Source organism: Ziziphus jujuba, chromosome 1 (genome assembly GCF_031755915.1).
Source record: "Ziziphus jujuba cultivar Dongzao chromosome 1, ASM3175591v1".
In the NCBI taxonomy this organism is placed as follows: domain Eukaryota; kingdom Viridiplantae; phylum Streptophyta; class Magnoliopsida; order Rosales; family Rhamnaceae; genus Ziziphus; species Ziziphus jujuba.
Window position 1 is genome coordinate 2,077,242 of NC_083379.1, and position 23,637 is coordinate 2,100,878.

A 23,637-nucleotide genomic window follows, 5' to 3' on the forward strand; every position below is an offset into this window, starting at 1 on the left:
AATCCAAAATTCTGTGATATTGACGATATCACTTACAAAAACAAGTTGCATTTAAACATGCTGTGACATGTAACAATATAACTAAAAGTAACTTACAACGAAATGACAAAAATTATTATTTTAATTACAATTAAGTCCGTGACCAAAAATTATAGGGGTTAGACTTTAACATTTTGTTACAACCAAATATTTCAGTTCATAAAAGGCTATTGATCTAAGCTAATTATTTGATTTTTAGATTTAAATTGCATTTACTAATCTAGTAGCTAGATTGCTTAAGTGGTATGCCTCTCTTTTTTTGAGCTGGTAGTGAAGGAGAAAGACCAGTCGATCTTCTCATATATGGTCATTTCAGCACCAACCTTTTTTTATTTATAAAATATTTTATTTTCAAGCAAAAAAATAGATAGTATAATATTTCTTTCATATTACACTTCATGGATTTCAATTAAATTTGACAATTTTAGTGTTCTAGAAATTGGATTATTCCTGCCATTGATAATGCCTCGTAAAACACCAAAAATATTTTTTTTTTCTTTCTAAATTTCCTCGTAAAAGACATTGACAACAAGAATAAGATGGAAATTAAAAGATTTCATGCATGATACCCTAAAAAGAATGATTGTCCTATGGAGGACTTTCGGTTCCCTCTCAATTTTCATGATCAAGAAAAAGTGACATGCATGTGTGAGTTAGGAGAGATCGAGCTCATCAATCTCATTAATCTCTCACCCCCTTTGTCCACTTGGGGAATCACAATTCTTCTTCAAACTTCAAACCCAACTGTTAAAAAAACAGAAAAAGGAAAAACTTTTTTGGCACCGTGATATGTGGAAGAAAGAGGGAAAAAGTAACAAAGTTAATTAATGGAATATCACGAGCATGAAGAGAAAATTTCACACCAATAAATGATGAGAAGCTAAAAGAGAAAGAATGGCATAAAAATGGGAACCAACTCAAATAAACCATAATTTCAATTTTTGTTTTCTTTCTTTTTAAAATCTGTTTGTTTTTTTCATTTTATTTGTTTGTTTTTTTCATTTTATTCTTCTTTATTTAAAGATTTATTAAATACATATACATATACACACACACACACACACACATATATATATATATATTAACATATGTCATATGTCAAAAATAATATCAAGGGCTATTGTTGAATACAGTGGCAAAAATAAAATAAAATAAGGTGTGCAAATCATGCATCTTTAATTTACCGAACAAAAGTTCATAAAAATATCCCCACATTGAAGAATAAATTAATTTTATTGGTTTTGCAGTTTTAGCAAATAAAAAACAAAATAAATATGTATGAGCGGATATATGAAATAAATTATATTTGCAAGGTCTTGTCCTTTCACTTCAAGGGTCTTGACCTAAATTACCAACCTTTCTTTGTTCTAAATTATGGTGTCTATTCAAAATTATATTGCCAAGCAGACTAGTAAACAATTATAATCTCCACAAGTGCTAATTAATAGAGACACTCTTAAGTCAATGTGCCTCTCTCTCTCACTCTGGCTCACTCATTATATATATATATATATATATAATTTTTAATTTAATTTTTAAAAGGGTTGAAGAATCATGCTTTAATTATCTCACCCGCCAAGATGCTCTTATTTAACTCATAGCAAACTGCATTGGCATAGAACAAATTAAATTAACCCAATATTCATCCAACCAATAGTAATAAATCAGAGGGTCAGAAAAATGATTTTGCAGCAAATTCAATGACATGATGATGAACATGATTCATCAAATCCAAAAAGGAGATAAGAAAGGACCAAAAAAAGAAAGAAAAAAAAAAGTGAGATGATTGAGAATGAGAGGGTCATTTTCTTTTTGGTGCTTTTGAAACGCCAAAAAGTCCATGACCTTTTGTCACTTTGACAACTACTCTTGTCCCATTTTTTAACAGAAGAAATGAGTGCGATTCATTTTCACTAATCCAATCCACGTATATGCCTCTCCCTATTTCACTAACACAAACAATCACACATTGTCATAAACAAAAAGAAATTACAATGAATCTCAAAATAGTATTCTAATTTTATACTTTTTTAATCTTTTATCCAAATTAATCATGTTAGTGCTTTGAATTATTCCCTCTAGAATAGTACTTTATTTAAACTTTTTCTTTACCAGACCAGTTTACATCAATCTACAAGCTATGAATAGGAATTATATATAATTAATTAATTTTCCTATTCATAATGAATTAATTAACATTTGTATGTTAAAACAATCCTAATTCATTTAATTTGACAACTTTTTATAGTGATTAACATGTATAATAATTAAAAATAAAATAACAATTGTATATATCTTTTCTTCACTATCATATAGGTTTGGCCACTTTAGGGTATAATTAACAGATCTTCTTACAACAATACAATTGCAAAATAGATATTATTTAACAAAAGGAATGTAAAGAAGTTATTAAATGGTTTTGTACAACAACAAAAAGTTCATATATGGAGTTATTCTCTGCGTGATAACCCAAAGTTTAAGATTACCTTTCATAGTAAAACGTATAATGAAAGAAAACAATTTACTCACCCACAGACATTTTTTCCCTCTCTCCTTAATTTAAGAAATCTCCAAAGGACATTTTGATGACAAAGATATCACTCGTATTAAGATTTGGTCAACTTACACTTAGATTGCATGCCTTTAAAAATACTAATTATCTAGTCAAAAGTAAAAAGAAAAAAAATTATAATATGCCTTCAAAATACTAATTATCTACTCAAAAGTAAAAAATTATAATATCAAGAAAATTTTTATTTAATTTTCACAGTTCTACGTAAAAAGAAAAGATTAAAAATAACTAATTAGTTTTTTTATGTGAAAGCGGGGGATTTCTACAGTTCTACTTATGATTATTGCCTAAAAAATAATGACTGTGTTCCTATGTTTTCCCTAAAAGGACAGAAAGTTACCTGTTATTAATATTAAATTTAGTGTTAATACCATTTAGCTTCCAAAAATTTTGCTCTAATTAAATCCAACCTTTATGGTTTCAAAAATTAGGGGTGTGAAAAAAATCGATTAATTGACCAAATCAACTAATTCAATCTAATCCAACTTATTTGGATAGATTATTTCATAGTAATTAGATTGGATCCGTTTTAAAATTTCAAAATTAATAATTGGTTCGGTAAGCCTAACTGATTAAATATATAAATAATTAAAAATATATATTTAAAAATAATTAGTAAATTATTGTTATTGTTATTTTTAAAATATTTATATTGATTTGCACCACTAGTAAATAAAAAAAAGAAAAAAAAAAGAGAGAGAGAGAGTTGTAACTAATATACTATTTTAACTCATTTCACTTTATTTATCTTATTTTAAAAATAAATATTTTTATTTTTCAACATATTAAAAGATTTTAATTAAAATTTTAGTTATTTCAAAAAGAAAATCAAAATTAAAAGTTTAAACTACTTAATATCTAAAATCATAAAACCTAAAGTTTACATATCTTAAGTTCAAATCCAATCTTGAACTGACTACTCAATCAAGTTTAAATCAATTATTATCATATTGGATCAAATTTAAAATCACTTTAGATTAAATTTAAAATCATAAAACCGAATAACAATTAGATCTAATTAGTTATTATCAAAATATGTGAGTTTTCGAATCTATGACCATGCCTGTGAAAAGTATCATCTGTCTTTTCAATATTTTTGAAAGATTTTCATTCACCCCTTACGTTTTGACATTTATACCTTTTGAATTTTCTATCACTTTTTATTATTCACATACTCTCTAGAAATATAAATTCCATTTTCAAAATTAAAGAGGAGTTTATTAAAATAATGGAAATCTGAATACCTAGATCCTTTGAACTTTGCCATTGGTTCATAACATATATATTATATATGGATTGAAAGGCACTCAATGATATCGATATATTGCATATTGCATGAATCTTTATTTTCTTTCACAAAATTATTTAATTTCCAATATGATTCTTTGAACTTAAGAAAAAAGTTATAAATAAGAAATTTGATAACCAATAAACCTATAGATACATACAATTGTACATGTTGCAGTGGCTATGAGCACGTGCACCGAATGCTAAGAAGTGTTTGGATGGTTGATATAATAAAATAATAATGGGGGGTTGGACAAGATTTAGTCATTTTTGGGCCACTGAGAAATGGTCTTAAACTCACATGCGCTGTATAAGGGTCACGACAATTTTGGTGGGGCCAACACTCACATGTGCCTCAGAAAGTAACCGTTAGAAAACTCCATTTCTCCATCCATGTATAAATTAAAATATCACAATTTTTTTTTAATTATTATATATTAAATACGATAGTTTTTCTCTCTTTTTTTATTTATATTTTTTTTTCCTTGAAGAGAGAGACAGGGAGAGAAAAAGTAGTTTTTAATGTCCAAACTAATTAAGCTAAAAGCTAGCTAGCTTTGAAAGCACTTTAATATAAAATGGGTCCATACTAATTAAGATGTTAGCTAATATTGCTTAAGTGAAAATGACTTTAGAGTATGCCTTCTTTTTTTTCTTCCACTTCCTAAAGTGAAAATGACTTATTAAGGATGGTTATGACACCATTTAAAGATGATAAGTACAATACCAGAGAATAGGGATATGTTATATAAATATATATATATATATATATGTATACTTTTTTTTTAATTTTAATTTTTATTTTTATAAAAGGGATATGATAGTGAAGGAAAGCCATTGGGACTTCTATTTTTTAAACACCCATTTAATAATATAAAGGAATATATATAGATATAGATATATAAAAATGTTTCAGAAGGTACTTTTGGGTCTACTAATTCTATTATTATTATTTTTTATTCCCATTAGAAGAATTTGAACTCATAACTATTACATGAGAAAACCAAAGTTTATTTGGCTCGTCAAAGGATTTACATATACACGCATCGTTTTCAAATAATATTTGAGAAAAAGTAATAATCATCCATGGATGATCCTAATTAGTGTTCACATGGTATTATGTGATGTTGAGATAAATTTCATCCAATGACCTACTCTATCGACTTCAAAATAATAATAATAATTAAAAAAAGAAACTTTTCTATCCAATAAAAAACAATTTTCTTGTCAAAATAATCCAATGTTAATAAAGATATTAACTGTTAGTAAAAGCCATACTATTATCGTCCAATTGTAATATTAGTAATTTCAGGAATTTCAAAAGCATGGTAAAGATACACTATATGCGAGATTTTTTTTTTTTTGAAATAAATATTAGTAAGAATAATAATTCTAATTGAGCGCTGTGTCCAACATTAAAAATTTTGTCGGCACAAGAAAGTAATCAGAGTTATTTTTCTTTTAAACATATTAAAACATTTGTGTCTGCTTTATTTCTAAAACAAATTCCATTTACATCTCTTTTTAATTTTATCATTATTTTATTTAAATATTATGCTTTTAAAAGAATAATATTAATATCTTTTTAACTTTCTGTATATATAAAAATAAATCCATTTATCAATTTTTTTTATTTTTACTTATTAATTTTAACGGTGAAAAGCGTAAAGAAATTAAAAATATGTGTTTATAATTAAATACTATTAAAAATATAATTTGGTTTTAAATATTTAAAATTAACGAGGAAAAACTGATAAATTAGTTTTTTTTAATAATTTTAAAAAATTTAAAAAATATAAATAATGATTTACAATTTTGACTTTAAATAGTTAAATTTAACTAATATAAATTAAAAAAACTAATAAATTAGTTTCTTTTGATAATTTTATAAAACTAAAAAGAAATAAATGATGATTTTGAAATAATAACAAAATTAAAAAGGTGTAAATAATTTTTTTCATTTCCAAACTATATAAAACAAAAGAAGTTTTTCTCAATTTACTATCTCATTAGCCATAAAATACAGTTTTCTTAGCATTATTTTAAGATATATATATAAATATATATATATTAGCATACTTTGCCAAACATTATAAAAAATGATTATTTTGAACGTTGTTATACCCCATTTTTCCGAATAAACTAAATAAAGTAGAGTACAATGCATGAACCTCTAAATATAAAACTTTGAAAAATTCTAAATATGTGGAAAGAGAAAAAAAATTATATAAATATATATATATATATATATATATTTTTATAATTATATATAATTAATTTTTTATTGCGATATATCTTAATGTATAGAAGAATTTTACAGTGCGAATGTTGCTTTTTAAATAAATACATCGGTTTTAATGTGCACAATATACAACAAAATCAATATTTTTATCCAAAAACTATCAATTTTAAATATATCCACATCAAATCATCCACATGAAACCATTTACACCATAAAAATATTCATAATGCGATATACCTTTATTTTAGTTTAAAAGGAAAAATGCCTTGGACGTTTGTTCATGTAATAAATGCAGAGGAAGAATGTCCAGTCAGAGTTCTGGTTGGAAGAATTGAAGCTGCTTGCTAGTTCTAGCTAATCACTGACACTTTCGGCTTTATGAATACGTTCCCCACAATATATAGTTGAATGCACGTACTCTTAATTATCAAAAAAGATACATGTACTCTTTGCCAAATACTCGTTTAAAATGTATTACTTTGAATCTTTGATTGAAAAAACTTGTCTTGGTTGTGCTTTCCACTCGCAAAAAACAACATTACATTTATGATTTAAATGACCACATTGTTTCATCTATATCTACATGATTAATTATAAAGCATTTTTATAGTATAATATTGAAGATTTCAGGGGAATTAAAAAAAAAAAAAAAAAAAGGAAAACGAAAAAGAAAAAGAAAAAGAAAAATTCTTCAAGCTTGGAAAAGCAGTTAGTTAGTTGTAGAGATAGAAGTGTATAGGTGCATATACATATACATAATACACACACACATATATGGGTTCCCACCCCAATGATGAATGGAATCCCAAGCAAATGATATTCACCCATAAGATTACTGTATTTTTCAAATTTTAAAATTTTAATTTATTGCATTAAATTTTTGTAAGCTTGTTTACCAACTATATATCTATCAAATTCACGTGACAAATAATATAGTAGTCTTTTATTAGCTTGTAATTAGTTTAATTTATGCAATTTGAGAGTCAGTAAATTAATCGAATTGGCGTCTGCACCATTATTCATTATGTTGTTGTTATTATCATCTAACATGCCAATTCTAAATCATGGGGAAAAAAACTATAAAAAAAGAGAAGTGGATAAATCATACACTATCTCATTTGGTACAACACTTTCATTAGTATTTGAATCCATAATAATATATATACATATATTTTTTCTATTGTGTATGAATTATGTATGCATATTTCATGTTTAATCACTTTAGTATTCGTGATGAACTATACCCATAGTATCATGCCAAATTGTCATTGTCATACAATACTGGTGCAAGATAATAATCATAAAACTATGATATTTTAATTGATACTATATTCTAATTTCTGTGGGGATGCTTCATCACAAATATACATTATATATGATTATAAAATTAATAGCATAAGTATATATTAATTAACAAAATATGTAAAAGGTGTGTCATTAATTAATTATTAGTTATATTAATCATCTTTCCCTACTTTATGCTATTAGTTATTACTTTTATGACAATAATTACTATTATTAATTCTTTGATGTGATACCAATGTCCATGCTGAAAACTATTATACGCAAAGGGAATTGGACCTACATTAAAAAGGAACCAAGAAAAAGATAAAAGAAATTAAAGTAGATTAGTCAAGAACACGGTTTCTCTTCCATTTGACCAAATTTCCCAAGTTTGAGTAAATTTTTTAATTGAACTTTAATCTTAGACATTAATCACTTTTGACCCGCATAAATTTCATATAATTTTTTTTCTCTTGAAATGGGGTCTATAGACCGAAAGATTAGCAAGCGACATTAAAAAATTTATTCATTTATGACTCATATTAAATTTTAATCAATTATACTAATAAAAAAATTATAGAAAATTAGATATATAGAATCATGCACCAGATTAGTTTATCAAATATCACATACAAAGTGAAATATAACAGCATTAGTTATTAAAAAAAATTAACGAGAGACATACACATAAAAATAAATTAAAGGAGCCCCAGTATAATATAATTCAAATTTAATTTCTAATAAACTACTGCCAAAATTTTTTTTCTAATAAACTATTTTTTTTTTTTTTTGGGGACAACTTATAATAAACTAATTTGATAGTTTAAAAATGTAATCTTACGAATCCTATTAATTAAGATCGGTTCACTACTTCATTTTTTTCTTTTTAGTAAGTTCGCAATTTCATTTACAAAAAAAAACCATTAAATCATAATAAACTAACTTAGCAAGAATTTAACGACATTTATTAAGTCTTTAAAATCACCTATTTCAAAATTTTAAGAATATCTTATATATCTCTTGCCAAAAAAAGAAAAAGAAAAAAGTACATGATACAAATGGAATAAATTTTTGTCCGTGTCACTCAAAGTGATACTGAAGAATACTATTTTTACTCTTGCAAATAATAATAAAAAAAAGAAAATTAAATTTTAAAAACAAAATTTTTGCCCAAAAAAAGTTTGTTTTTAAAATTTAATTTTCTTTTTTTTATTATTATTTGTAAGAGTGAAAATGCCAAAAAAAGTTTTATAAACACAAAATAAAATCCCTGTCCTTCAGGTCCTGATCCAACACCCAATATTAATATCTGGACACGCGTAAATCGTCGGGCCGAATCCGTACCCGCTCCACTAACACTGGTAAAGACCGTGTTATACTGCCATTTACAGCAAACAGTGGGGAAAATATAGTCATTTCGTTAAAACCGTCCGACAATTTTACGCGCGCGAATGTCTCTCTACCACCGTCTTTGCCCTTTCCGTTAACACCTCAAAATGCTAACAAAAAAAAAAATAATAATAATAAAAATAAAAATAAAATAAATATTATATTATTTTATTTTTCATAATTTCCTCGAATCCCATTTTATTTTAAAAAAAATAAATTTTAATATTCCAAATATATTTTTTTCTATATAAATTCGAAAAATGGAATATTTATGAATTTTATAAATGAGTCCCTCCATCATCTTCGGTTTCCTGTCTGTTCCTCACTCATTCACTCACACACACACACACACACACACTCTCACACTCTCACCTGAAAAAAAAAAAAAAAAAAAAGCTATGAACCCTAACTACCTCTCCATCCGTCGCTCTCAGAAATAAAGAAAAAACCACCATAACAGTCCAACTCAACTTTCTTATTCTCAACCGTCCAATGCCGGCCGTTAGATCTCCGATCCGGCAAATACATTTCACTATCTGATTAAAGCAAGCTCTACATTCTCTTTACTTTTTTATTTTTTTACTTCTCTTTTATTCAGCTCCATGTGAATCTAGCTTTACCTTCTACTTGAGGTTTCTTTGGATCTCTGTAAGTGAGAGAAACTGTTTTTTTTTTTTTTTAATTTTTTTAGTTTTTGGATTTGATTTTGATTTTTTTGGTTTGATGCGATCTTCTTTAGTGGCAGACTATTCTTTGCTTGGATCGTTGATAAAAGTGTTTGCTTTTTCTTACTTATTTATTTATTTATTTTTATTTTTTTGGATTGAGATTTGATTTTGGATTGGTTTCACATGCTTTTTTTTTTCTTTTTTTTTGTTGTTTGGATGGGTGGTTAGATGTAATTTCAGCAAATGGATGGGTTTCTAGTAATTGGAAGCAACTTTTTTTAGTGACTTGCTTTTCGGTGATTCTTCTGTGTTGTTGAAGCTCTTTTTTTTTTGGCTGATTAGAGACCTGCTCTGCTTTCTCTCACCCACTCACTCACTAACTAACTCACTTGCTGGCTCTTCTTTTGCCATTTCTTTCCACTTTTGGTTCATTTTTCTCATTCTTTTTTCGGTTAAGTTCTTGAGCAACTTGATCTTCTTGCCACTAAGAAAGCTCCTCTTCTTCCTTTTTTTTTCTTTTTTTTTTTTTTTTTTTAAATTTAGTTTCTATACATGTGCTTTTAGTAGTTTTCATTTTTTTTTTCCTATTTATTTTTCAGGATCTTGTTTGGTTTCTATACTTGGCTCTACTTCTCTTTACGATTGTGATCAAGTTGGGTGGCGATTTTCTGTCTTCTTGGGTCTCAAATAACTGCTTATTTGATTTTTCAATAATAAAAATTTTCTTTTTCAGGCTTGATTCAGTGGGTTTTACTTAAAAATTTAGCTTCGCCCCTCATCATCTTCAATGTTAATTGTCTTTCGCAATATGATAACATTCATGATCAACTTTGTAATATGATACTGTTCGTGACTGTGATTAAACAGATACTGTGGATACTGTGGACTACTGAAGTTTGAGTTTGACAATCTGAAAAAATGAGGGCCGCGGAGTTTGGAATTTCAGCTTTGTTAGTGCTCGCCCTGTTAGCTTTTTCAAAAGCAGAGATTTACATTGCGACCATTGAAGGAGAGCCTATAATAAGTTACAAAGGTGACATTGATGGATTTGAAGCCACTGCTGTCGAATCTGGCGAAAAGATTGATGCCACCAGGTATTCACAATGTCTACCCTCTCATTTATGTATGTATCGCATATATTTATGTGCATGTATATGTATGTATGCATGTATGTATGTATATATGTTGTTACGACTGTATGTATAAAATATGTATATACGTACATCGCAATCAGCCAATTGGCAGCCAGCCTGAGTTGCCTTGGCCACATTCTAATAATTTATGGAACTTTCGGATCTATGTCTTCGGTGTTGTGTCTTTTCTAAGTGGGGTCTTGATTTGTGAAACATCTTTTTCAGATTTTGGTTTATCTTGAATATTTTTGGAATGTTGTTGGGCCATAAGGATTATTGGATTGACTCTGCACAGGCACATGTAATGTCAAATTATTTAGAAACAAATTCCATGGTGTAGGCTTGGGAGCTGGGTGTATAAAATGTGAACTAAGCCGAAGTTAAAATATTGTTTCAGATTTTGTGCAGCTGATGAGAAGTAACTCCTACCCTACTGTTAGCTTGGGTAAATAGTTGTGTTTGGATTTCTAATTAACTGAATTAACCTGGTAGTTAATTTTCTAACTGTATCAAGTAATCAAGAGATTTTGTATTTTATGAGTATTTTTTCCAAGCAAAATAGCTCAAATAAGATTTTGAATATCACCTGATTAGTTTCTTGGAGGACTTTTTAATTATTAAATCTACTCAGGAGCTATACTCTAGGTAACTTTCTCAAATTGCCAATCTACTTGTAAAACTGTTATAATGGCCTTCGACAAAACATGAACATTGAGCTCAATTATTTACCTAGTTGGTAATTATTATCTCCTACGATAGTAAATATATCAGAGACATCTTCTTATGGTCTGTTAATAAAATCAAATTTGACTAGATGTCTTCAGCTCCCCTGAGGATTTCCATGTAAAAATCTTCAAACTTGAAGTGATTTCTATAATTATTTGATCTGTATCATAATATAATCATGTGAAATTCCAGAATCTTGAAGTGTGCCACTGCTGTTAAACATGACATGTTCTTGTTATAACTATGGTGGAATTATCAAATTGTTTCACCAAAGGGGAGATTTTGATAGTTGATATTTTACGTTCTTACTCTTTTCCTTGTGGCTTCATTCAGTGATTTGGTCACATCCTATGCCCGTCACCTAGAGAACAAACATGACATGCTTCTAGGAATGCTGTTTGATCGGGGAACCTATGAGAAACTCTACAGCTATCGTCATCTTATAAATGGCTTTGCAGTTCACATTTCTCCTGAACAGGTTGAATCCATGGATACTTCCTCTTTGAAGCTATTAGTTGTTTGAGTTCCATCTCTTCTTTTTGCATTCTCATTCCCTTACTCAATCCCCTCATATTAGTAGGCAGAGATCTTGAGACGTGCTCCGGGTGTGAAATCTGTGGAGAGAGACTGGAAGGTCCGGAAACTTACAACCCACACCCCACAGTTTTTGGGACTCCCAACTGGAGTATGGCCGACAGGAGGTGGCTTTGATAGGGCTGGAGAGGACATTGTGATTGGGTTTGTTGACTCAGGAATTTACCCACACCATCCAAGCTTTGCAACCCACGGTACTGAACCATATGGACCTGTTCCTAAGTACAGAGGAAAATGTGAAATTGATCCAGACACTAAGAGGGACTTCTGTAATGGGAAAATAATTGGAGCCCAGCATTTTGCCAAGGCTGCAATAGCGGCTAAGGCCTTTAATCCTGCTGTTGATTTTGCATCTCCTTTGGATGGTGATGGACATGGAAGGTTAGGCCCCATGCTTTTATAATTACAATAATTTGGTCTATGTTGCATGACATAGATGGAAACATAGAAGTCTTGCAAAAGTAGAAATAAGTTGATTTTGCATCTCCTTTGGATGGTGATGGACATGGAAGGTTAGGCCCCATGCTTTTATAATTACAATAATTTAGTCTATGTTGCATGACATGGATGGAAACATAGAAGTCTTGCAAAGGTAGAAATAACTTGAATTCTCCTCCGTAGATGGATAAATATGGTGAATGGTATTGATGTTGGATAACCAATTAATAAACTCTTAATGGTATTGATGTTGACCTATTCACTCCTCTCTGGGATACTAACAGTATTAGTAGATAACTTAGTATCTTTGTGTCTGGGGCTTTTACTTCATTAACAATACATGTACAGTTAGGATTAAAATTATAAAGATGATTTATTTATACAATATGAAATATTTACTGAGACCAATGGATTCAAATTGTAATTTAGTTCAAACAACAAACATAAGAAGTATGGAATCTGAAATGTGTTCTTGGTAGAAGGATAAATTAATAATACAAAAGCACTTCCCTTTAGTTTGCTTGGCTGCCTTAGTTCTTCTTTTGTTTAAATCCCAATTTAAACAGCCACCTATATCTTTGATTTTTTTTTTTTTCATTGCCCTGTCTTCAGACATGGGTTGAAACTTGTTTTATCTGATGTGGTAATTCCACCTCTCCTTTTTTGTTTTTGTCTCCCAGTCACACAGCAGCTATTGCAGCTGGTAATAATGGAATTCCTGTCAGAATGCATGGTCATGAATTTGGGAAAGCAAGTGGGATGGCTCCGCGTGCCAGGTGAGGAATAGTAACCTCTATTTAATGATGACAACTCAGAGTGGTGAAAATTATTGTTATTTTTAATTGGAACTCTGACAAACACTCATGTTCAGGATTGCGGTGTATAAAGCTCTCTACAGATTGTTTGGAGGGTTTATTGCAGATGTAGTAGCAGCAATTGATCAGGTATATGCTATAATCCCATGGCTGAGAAAGTACCAAGAAAGTGGGTGAATGCTAGTCATTTTGTTTCTTTTGTATGTATAGATTTTATGCATGTAGATATAATCTGTAGTTTCAGTAACATGTTGCTAATCTTTGTTATATATGGTTATCTTTCTGTCCCTAGACAATTTATTTTTTAAATTATTGCTGGGAACAATTTCTGTTGTGATTTGAAATTTCAAGACACAAAGAAATCTTCTTCTTCCATGTGATAACGAGATAAGTTTTGGTTGATTGAATATATAGTGCTACTAATTAATCACAGATAAATTGAATAGATTCTTGGTTTTCTGTTAATCCTATCTTCTTTTAGGTTGGTACTAAAGGTGTTTATGTATTGTAAGACCGATCCTTACGAGAAATAATTTCTTGAACAGGCTGTATATGATGGTGTGGACATACTCAGCCTTTCGGTGGGACCGAACAGCCCTCCAGCTACTACCAAGACTACTTATTTGAATCCTTTTGATGCTACTCTTCTTTCAGCTGTGAAAGCAGGTATATTTGTTGCTCAGGCAGCAGGGAATGGAGGTCCTTTTCAGAAAACTTTGGTTTCTTATAGTCCTTGGATAGCATCTGTGGCTGCTGCAGTTGATGATCGCAGATACAAAAATCATCTAACGCTTGGAAATGGAAAAATCCTACCTGGGCTTGGGTTATCTCGTAAGTTTTATTAGTTTGACCACTCAACCTATGGGATAAAACTTTTCTTGATTCAAATAGATTGTTGTTTAATGAATGAGTATGACCACTCACTGTTTTTGTACTTTCTTTCCCTTTTGCGGTCATCCATACTCTTTTTCAAGTCTTTGATACCTCTGCTTCTATAGACCAAGGGTAATGTGCAATATGAGTTGGTACCTAGGTGAATGACGTGGTTCTTGTGGGTATTTGCTATTTTGATTCAGTTAGACTGAAACAGATGAATGAGGCATTTTGGCACTTGTTCAGTATGGTTTTCCTATAAAGATAATTCCTCATAATGATTCAAGCTTGCTTTATTAGTTATTGGTTAGCTGAGGGACATATAAATTCCATATTATGTAGAGTTGTTTGTTGGCAAAAGGAATGCAATATTGTATTCTTAATGCAGATCTTTAGTACGTACTTACTCACTTTTTTACGAAACTTGTTTGTAAAAATTACAAATTTTTGTTTAATCTTAATGCCAATATATGCACATGTATAAGAATTCAACGAGATGTGGCTTGTTGGCATGTAGAAGCACAATCAAAAGTATTTTAAGAATTTTCCTTTTCTTTTACTCGTTCTGTCTGATAAAATTTTTCTGATAAAATTTCTAATTTACTTATTATTAAAGTTTTGAACAAACTTCTTAGTTCTGAACTGTATTACTCATTTATTCAGCAGATAAATTGCAGACATAATATTTTCTCAGACAAAATTTTACTGGTTTGGACATTATATGGGATTAAGGTTTTGTTGTATACAGTTTTAGTTCTATATTTCCACATGGATCCATTTGCTAATTATTGGTCGTGGCTTCTAAGATCATTTGCAATTTGCAGTAATTCTTATTTGTATTGTTGGTGTTGGTATATTTTAATATAAGAATTACTGTTGCTACTCGTAGCCTCTACACATGGAAATCGATCCTACACAATGGTTGCTGCAAATGATGTATTGCTAGATTCATCAGTAATGAAGTATAGCCCCTCAGACTGCCAGAAGCCAGAAGTTCTGAACAAGAACTTGGTAGAGGGGAACATTCTTCTTTGCGGCTATTCCTTCAATTTTGTTGTTGGTACTGCATCAATAAAGAAGGTCTCAGAAACAGCAAAGAGTCTGGGTGCAATTGGCTTTGTTCTTGTCGTGGAAAATGTTTCTCCTGGAACAAAGTTTGATCCTGTGCCTGTGGGCATTCCTGGGATCCTTATCACAGATGTCAGCAAGTCAATGGTATCCCATCTTGACTCAACTACTTTAGTGAATGATTTCCTCTAATTTGGAAATAATGATATTGATACAGAATCTAAAACATGCTCCAAGTGTCTCTTGATATGTTTTGGCATTAGTGGAGTTGATAAGGCTAAACGCTAGCCTGTATATGTTGAAAGTGAATGATCAAAAAATGAATTACTGGTTAAAGAAAATTTACAACCGAATTTGACATTAGTGCTGCTCCATTTTAAATTCACTTTTGACATGTCTATTTTCAACTGAGTTTGATCCTTGGATAACCACTATCTGTTACTGCTTATTACTATGCTTTTCTAACCCTTCTGATCTTTTGTCTTTGCTTGCTCACACCTATACTTACAATTATGTGATTGGTGCCTGGTTCTTTGGCATCGACGTTATGTAGGATCTTATAGACTACTATAACATCACTACAACAAGAGACTGGACTGGACGAGTCAAAAGCTTCAAAAGTATAGGCAGCATTGGAGATGGTTTGATGCCTATACTCCACAAATCAGCACCGCAGGTGGCATTGTTCTCTGCTCGAGGGCCCAACATTAAAGATTTCAGCTTCCAAGATGCTGATCTTCTCAAACCCGATATCCTAGCTCCTGGTTCTTTGATTTGGGCTGCTTGGTCACCAAATGGAACAGACGAGCCTAATTATGTTGGTAAAGATTCAACTGAGTCCTAAATTTTCTTCCCTCTCATTTTGGTTTTCAGACTTCTGGAAGACATTTAGTAATATTGGGTTCTTCATTATACATAGTCCAAATAAAAGGATAGGATAGATCGTTGAGGTGTTGAAATTTCAGATTAAAATGAGGCACTTTGGAAGTAAAAAGGTGAAATTTATCAACTATTTATAGTAATCACTCCAAAAAGTTCAAGACATGGGTATAGTGGATAGAAGCCAAATTTATACATTTGGAAATGACCTCACATTTTTATCAATTAATTGAGCAGGAGAAGGATTTGCCATGATATCTGGAACTAGCATGGCTGCACCACATATAGCAGGAATTGCTGCTCTCATAAAGCAGAAGCACCCTCACTGGAGCCCAGCTGCAATCAAATCAGCATTGATGACAACGTCAACCACGGAGGACAGAGCAGGAAGACCTATTCAAGCACAACAATATTCTGAAACTGAAGCCATGAAGTTGGTCACTGCAACACCTTTTGATTATGGGAGTGGCCATGTTAATCCAAGAGCTGCTTTAGATCCTGGACTCATCTTTGATGCAGGTGCATATTTTTCTCTACTCTTTATAATCTGTTCTGTTTGTATCGGGTTGAAATGATTTCCCATTAATTTGAATAACTATTGGCTCAAAACATGGAGGTCAAGTGATAGAGAGATAAATTTGCTCTCTATTTCTATGCATCGTCTGGTGGTTTGGGGTGCACCCACCAAAAATAAGCATTAAAATGTCAGCAAATCGAATGGGCTACGCTTTTATTTCTTAAGTGTACTCATTGACACAAGAAGGGTATACCACAATTTTGTGAAAAATGTCAAGATAGTTTCTGGTACCTTTTAACCTCTCTCGCTCCACTTTTCCACCTTCTTCTTTCTTTTGTAATGTAATTCAGTTCAGGAGAGAAGTGAACTTGGGGTTCCTAAGCGTCATTCTTGTTATTTTGTATCTAGGTTATGGAGATTACTTGGGGTTCTTGTGCACAACACCTGGTATTGATATTCATGAGATAAGGAACTACACCAACTCACCCTGCAATCTCACCATTGGCCATCCATGGAATCTCAACACCCCATCAATCACCGTTGCTCATCTAGTCCGAACTCAAACTATTACTCGAACAGTTACAAATGTTGCCGAAGAAGAAACCTATGTAATCACAACCAGAATGGCTCCAGCCATTGCCATTGAAGCCAACCCTCCAGCAATGACACTGAAACCTGGTGCATCAAGGAAATTCTCAATTACACTTACAGTTCGATCTGTGACTGGAACCTACAGTTTTGGCGAGGTGCTGATGAAAGGTAGTAGACACCACAAGGTGAGAATCCCAGTTGTAGCTATGGGATACGAACGATAATTTGGGTTGCTTAATTAAAAAAAGAAAATACTAAGGGTTTTTATGGTTGTAATATTCTTTGTAATCTGTGGGAATAAGATATGAGGTTAGGTGTATTTTGTCTGAAATATATTAAGTTGTAAAGATGGCTTGTATAATGGGTTCATCCACTTATAAGTTTTGCTAATTTGTTAGTAATTTGGTATAATCATTCATAATGAAGTTCTTCTCTGCCTTGCAACTTTTTTTCCTTTTGCTTACATGCTCATTTCATCTCTTTTAAACAAAGAAAAATTTACACAGAATTTAGCATTATCAACTCAAGTACTATAAAATAAATCAGAAAGTAGTACATGAATGATTGGAACATGAACAAATTACTCAGAGAGGATTAAAACAAGGTCGATCATTGGTAGTTGGGTTCCATTCCAACTTCGAAGTATAAGAAGTTTGGCTTGGAGCCAACCCCATCAATTATTTTGTCCCAAAAGAAAAAAAAAAAAAAAATCCCCATCAATTATTTTGTCAAAAAAAAAAATCCTTATCAACTATTTTATTAGAAAGACGGTAATAAAAATAAGAAGTTAATTTACTTTTAAAGACAGAAAAATGTTGAAAGTAAAAATAAATATAAGATACAATTTCAGGTTTAATTACCAAAATCTGGGCTCGGTGGTGGAAATTGTTTAAAATAAAAATCCAAAAATAAGTAAAAAAAAAATTATAATTAAATTATGCTAAAAAGCCTGTTGAATTTGAAGTCCCGAAAGCTATAAAGTACGATAACATTCTCTGAGCATTTGAGGAGGAGAACCAAGAAGAAAACATTTGAAATGCCGAAACATCGTCCTCTCTCTTCTTCTTCTTCTTCTTCTTTCAGTAGTAAATTCACGAAAATCCCACCTCTTCAGACTTTGCTGAAAAGTGGTTTCACTCCCACTGTCAAATCCATTAACAAATTCCTGTACTTTCTCACCAAAACACGCAGACCGAAGCTAATCATTCACTTCTTCTCTCAAATGAAATCAAACCAATTCAGTGGCAATTCACAAACACACTCATTCTTTACATGGGCTCTCCTAAAATCACACCATTATGAAGAAGCAGAGCATTTCATGAAGACCCAAATGGTGAAAGCTTCAAACTTTCCGAGAGATTGCATGTGGGACTCTCTGATTCAAGGCTTTTGCATCCACCGAATGGACCCAGAAAAGGCGTTGTTGGTGTTGCAGGATTGCTTGCGAAACCTCGGTACTTTGCCTTCTTCTTTCACATTTTGTTCGTTAATTCATAGGTTATGCTCCCAGGGAGATATGAGTAAGGTGATTGAGGTCTTGGAGTTGATGACAGATGAGAGAGTCAAATACCCATTTAACAATTTTGTTTGTAGCTTGGTGATATCCGGGTTTTGTAAAATTGGGAAGCCGGAATTGGCAGTTGGGTTTTTCGAGAATGCCATAAGTTCAGGAGCTATTCGTTCTAATGTTGTGACTTACACTGCTCTTGTGGGTGCTCTTTGTAAGTCGGGAAGAGTGAGTGAGGTTAATGGCTTAGTTCGTAGAATGGAGAAGGAAGGAGTTGCATTTGATGCTGTATTTTATAGTAGCTGGATTTGTGGGTATATTTCAGAAGGTGATTTGATGGAGATGTTCCGGAGGAAGAAACAGATGGTGGAAAAAGGAATAAGCCCAGATAATATTAGCTATGCTATATTGATTAATGGACTTTCCAAACTAGGAGATGTGGAAAAGGCTGCTGGTTTCCTAAAGAAGATGAGCAATGATGGTTTAGAACCTAATTTGGTAACGTTTACTGCCATCATGTTGGGATTTTGTGAGAAAGGAAAATTGGAGGAGGCATTTTCTTTTTTAAAGATTCTTGAAGATTTGAGGATTGAATTGGATGAGTTTGTGTATGCAACTTTAATTCATGGATGTTGCAGGAAGGGAGATTTTAATCGTGTTTTCTGTCTGCTCAATGAAATGGAGAAGAGGGGGATTAATCCAAGCAATGTTACGTACAATACTATGATTAATGGATTATGCAAGTTTGGGAGGACATCTGAGGCAGTCCGGGTCTCGAAGAGCATACGTGGAGATACTATAACTTATACTACGTTATTACATGGGTACATCCGTGAAGAAAACATCCCAGGAATTTTGGAAACGAAGAAGAGATTTGAAGAAGCTGGAGTCTGTATGGACGTTGTTATGTGTAATGTGCTTCTCAAAGCTCTATTTATGGTGGGAGCATTTGAGGATGCTTCTTTACTTTACAAGGGAATGCTAGAAATGGACTTGTTTGCTGATTCAGTTACATATTGTACAATGATTGATGGGTATTGTAAAGTAGGTAGAATTCACGAGGCAATTGAGATATTTGCTGATTTTAGAAGAACATCAATTTCTTCAGTTGCCTGCTACAATTGTATTATCACTGGGCTCTGCACCAAGGGTATGGTGGATATGGCTATTGAGATGTTCATTAAACTGAATGAGAAAGGTTTGGCATTGGATGCAGGTATCTATATGATACTAATGAAGGCAATATTCAAAGAAAGGGGTGCAGCAGGGGTTTCAAATTTGGTTTTCCAATTGGAGAATATGAGGCTAGAAGTGTCTGATTTAATATGCAATAATGCTATTAGTTTCCTGTGCAAGAGAGGTCATCCTGAGGTTGCGGTCAAAGTGTTCATGATAATGAGAATGCAAATGTCAATTCTGACTAGTAAGTCTTACTATTTACTTATAAAACAGCTAATTGCTCATGGAAGAAAAAGGTTAGGTTTGCTTCTTTTGAATAAATTTTTGAAAGAGTATGGACTAATTGAACCTAGATTAAGCAAGATTCTAGCATACTATCTGTGTCTAGAAAATGTTAGTAGTGCCCTATTTTTCCTAGACAAAATGAAGGACAGCTATGTGACTATCGTTTTACCGCTTTCTCTTTTCAAGACACTTATAAAGGATGGTAGAGTTTTGGATGTACATAAACTTGTAATGAAGGCTCGAGGTAACCTACCTGTTATGGATGTGTTCGATTATTCAAAAGTGGTTGATAGCCTCTGTAAGAGAGGATATATCAGCGAGGCATTGGATGTCTGTGAATTTGCTAAATGTGAGGGTATTGCGCTAAACATTATCTGTTACAATTCAATTATAAATGGGTTGTGTCGCCAAGGTTGTCTTGTTGAAGCCTTTCAGCTATTTGATTCATTAGAGAGAATTGGTTTGGCTCCTTCTGAAATCACATATGGTACTTTAATCGATGCTTTATGCAGAGAGGGGTTTCTGTTAGATGCCAAGAAGTTGTTTGAGAAGATGGTCCTCATTGGCTCTAAACCAAATACACATGTGTACAACTCATTAATTGATGGTTATTGCAAAATTGGACAAGTAGAGGAAGCCTTAAAGCTGATTGATGATTTGGAGGTAAAATGCCTTAAGCCTGATGAATTCACTGTTAGTGCTTTAATCAATGCTTGTTGCCGAAAAGGTGATTTGGAAGGGGCTGTTGAATTTTTTCGCAACTTCAAGAGGAAAGGTATATCACCTGATTTCTTGGGTTTCATGTATATAATCAGAGGTCTATGTGGCAAAGGAAGGATGGAAGAAGCCATGAAAATCTTGAGAGAAATGCTTGACTCCCAGTCTGTTATTGAGCTTCTAAATAGAGTTGATATTGAGTTAGAAACAGATTCACATAGTTTGCTCGACTCTTTACGTGACCATGGAAACATTGTAGAAGCAGTTACTGTGCTTAATGGAGTTGGCTCCATATTTTACCCTGCTTGTAGGTGGTCCCATGCCTATCATGATGGATCACATATGTTACACAAACTTTATGACGGGGAGACTTTTGGTACTGTTAATTCAAAGTCTGTAACCTTCCCCAACAAAACCGATTTATCTTTTGGATTTTCTGACATGAAAAATGTGAATAAGCAAGTGAAAAACAGTGGCCATGTAGGGAGCAGATCTCTAGTTCATGACTTCGACTCCTACTATTCAAGAATTGCTTCACTTTGTTTAAGAGGGGAGCTACAGGAGGCTAGTCAACTTGCAAAAAAAATACTGTCCTAGTTTGGAATTAGCCTATAAGGTTGAACTGCTTTCCCTTTGGTTTGGGACAAAGAGCCATGCATTTAGGTATATACTATTCTTTTTGATAAATCTGCTATGATCTTTCAGTTGGATAACTATTATCAGTCCTGCAGTATGCATTGTGGATGGTCACATCTGACATCACAATCATTGTGGCATATGTTATATAGCAAAATGTGGTTGGTTCATGTATTATTTTGCATGCACAACTTGTTACAAACTAATAGAATAAATACCATGATCTCAAAACTGCGATTCTTGCCTTGGTCTATCTTGTTTCATTTGAGCACATACCTGTACCGTGAATGACAAAGATTAAACAGAATGCTAACATCTTATGTTTTCCTAACCTCTTTAAGATACACTGGGAAATGATGTTTGTACTGTTATCAAGTTGCAATATGTTCGCTAAAGTATCATTATATTCCAAATTGCAGAGGGAAATGTGAAATGATCTAGACCCTTAGAGGGATAAAAGCCTTTAATCCTAAGTTGATTTTGCATCTCCCTTGGATTTGGATTGTGATGGAGATGGAAGTTGGGGCCCATACTTTTGTAATTCCTCTGGTTTGGTCTGTGTTGCGGGGAATAGATGTAGACATAGAAGAAGTTTTGCAAAAGAAGAAACAATTTCGACTCTCCTCCGTAGACATGGCCAAATATGGTGAATGGTATTGATGTTGGACTAACCAATTAGTAAACTTTCATTTGTAATGGTATTACTTATTCACTCATCTCTAGGATATTGACAGTATTAGTTTACTTTACTGTAGTTTTTATGTTTTTGTCATGAGTTTTTACTTCATTAGCAAAACATGTACTCTACTAGGATGAAAATTATAAAGAAGATTTATTTGCACAATAAGAAATATTTATTGAGATCAATTAATTTGAAGCTTTAGAAGAGAAGAATAGTAACGAGGCAAGCATTTACAGAAATATGGAAAATTAAATGTTTTATTAGTAAAAGGATAAATATAATAATTCTAAAGTGTTTCATGTCCCTCTAGTTGGCTGCATTAGTTTTTCTTTTGTTTTTGTGAGTAGCTATTTCATTGCCCTGTCTGCTGTGTGGGTTGAAAGTTCTTTATATCTGATGTGATAATTCATCCTCTTTTTGTTATTTTTATCTACCAGTCACATAGCAGCTATTGCATCTGGTAATAATCGAATTTCTGTCAGAATTCACAGCATGAATTTGGGAAAGCAAGTGGGATGGCTCTACGTGCAAGGTGAGGAGTAGTAACCTCTACTTGATGATGAACTACTCAAAGCAGTGAATATTATTGTTACTTTTAATTGACACTGTCATATATTCATTTTCAGGATTGCCATGTATAGAGCTCTCTTACAGACTGTTTGGATGGTTTAATGCGGATGTAGTAGCTGCAATTGATCAGGTAAGGTATAATCCAAGGGCTGGGAAAGTACTAGGAATTCGTTGGATGCTAATAATGTTGTTTCTTTTTTTTATTTATAGATTTTTATGCGCGTGTATACATAATCTGTAGTTTCAGACTTTCAGTAACATATTAGCTCATCCATTTCCCTATTTTATGGTTATCTTTCTGTACCTAGTCATTTTATTCAATAAATTATTGCCGTGATCTGTTATTTATTGTTCTGAAATTCCTTGACAATAAGAAATCATCTTCTCCCATATGATAATTAGAGAAGCTTTTGGTCGATCAAATGAACATATAGTGCAAAGGTAAACTGACTAGATTCCTGTTTTGCCTTTGTTACTCTTAACAGTTACAATTTCTTCTGTCTTCTTGGACGCAAATGGTTACAAATGTTGCTGAGGAAGAAACTATGTAATCACAACTAGAATAGCTCCAGCCATTGCCATTGAAGCCAACATTTCGAGCAATGACTCTGAAACCAGGTGGATCAAGGAAATTCTCAGTTATGCTCACAGTTGGATCTGTGACTGGAACCTACTGATTCAGAAAGGCAACAAACGGCACAAGGTGAGGATTCCGGTGGCAGCTATGAGATGCAAACAATAATTTATTATGGGTTGTAATATTCTTTGTAATCTGTAGGAATAAGATAAAGAGTTTTGTGTATTTTGTCTGAAATATATTAAGCTGTAAAGATGACTTGTATAATGGGGAAAACTCTTTTTAAGTTTCATTCACTCACATGTTTGGGATATTATAACCATTCGTGATGAAGTTGTTCTCTATCATTATCATACTGCTGTTCCATTT

General features: G+C 32.0%; 2 protein-coding genes across 8 annotated transcripts; both read left to right on the forward strand.

Annotated features, from left to right (window-relative positions):
- Window positions 1–9,149: 9,149 nt before the first annotated feature.
- On the forward strand, window positions 9,150–17,559 carry LOC107427411 (subtilisin-like protease SBT2.6). Of its 3 annotated transcripts, XM_048480669.2 has the most exons (12): window positions 9,150–9,461; window positions 10,081–10,133; window positions 10,349–10,575; window positions 11,674–11,818; window positions 11,921–12,315; window positions 13,053–13,148; window positions 13,244–13,316; window positions 13,733–14,018; window positions 14,950–15,275; window positions 15,682–15,949; window positions 16,245–16,526; window positions 16,933–17,559. In XM_048480669.2, the coding sequence occupies exons 3-12, from the start codon at window positions 10,400–10,402 to the stop codon at window positions 17,337–17,339; spliced, it is 2,454 nt and encodes an 817-aa protein (XP_048336626.2). In that variant the 5' UTR covers window positions 9,150–9,461; window positions 10,081–10,133; window positions 10,349–10,399; the 3' UTR covers window positions 17,340–17,559. The 3 variants fall into 3 exon arrangements, with proteins under 3 accessions (XP_048336626.2, XP_048336611.2, XP_048336619.2); XM_048480654.2 differs by lacking the exon at window positions 10,081–10,133; XM_048480662.2 differs by lacking the exon at window positions 10,081–10,133 and having other exon boundaries at window positions 9,150–9,358.
- Window positions 17,560–18,053: 494 nt separating this feature from the next.
- On the forward strand, window positions 18,054–23,564 carry LOC125423365 (pentatricopeptide repeat-containing protein At5g57250, mitochondrial). 5 transcript variants are annotated; one of them, XM_048477140.2, is made up of 5 exons: window positions 18,054–21,466; window positions 21,859–22,137; window positions 22,559–22,653; window positions 22,748–22,821; window positions 23,177–23,564. In XM_048477140.2, the coding sequence occupies exon 1, from the start codon at window positions 18,152–18,154 to the stop codon at window positions 21,398–21,400; it is 3,249 nt and encodes a 1,082-aa protein (XP_048333097.2). In that variant the 5' UTR covers window positions 18,054–18,151; the 3' UTR covers window positions 21,401–21,466; window positions 21,859–22,137; window positions 22,559–22,653; window positions 22,748–22,821; window positions 23,177–23,564. The 5 variants fall into 5 exon arrangements, with proteins under 5 accessions (XP_048333097.2, XP_048333098.2, XP_048333109.2 ...); XM_048477141.2 differs by having other exon boundaries at window positions 21,859–22,092; XM_048477152.2 differs by lacking the exon at window positions 21,859–22,137 and having other exon boundaries at window positions 22,748–22,826.
- Window positions 23,565–23,637: the final 73 nt, after the last annotated feature.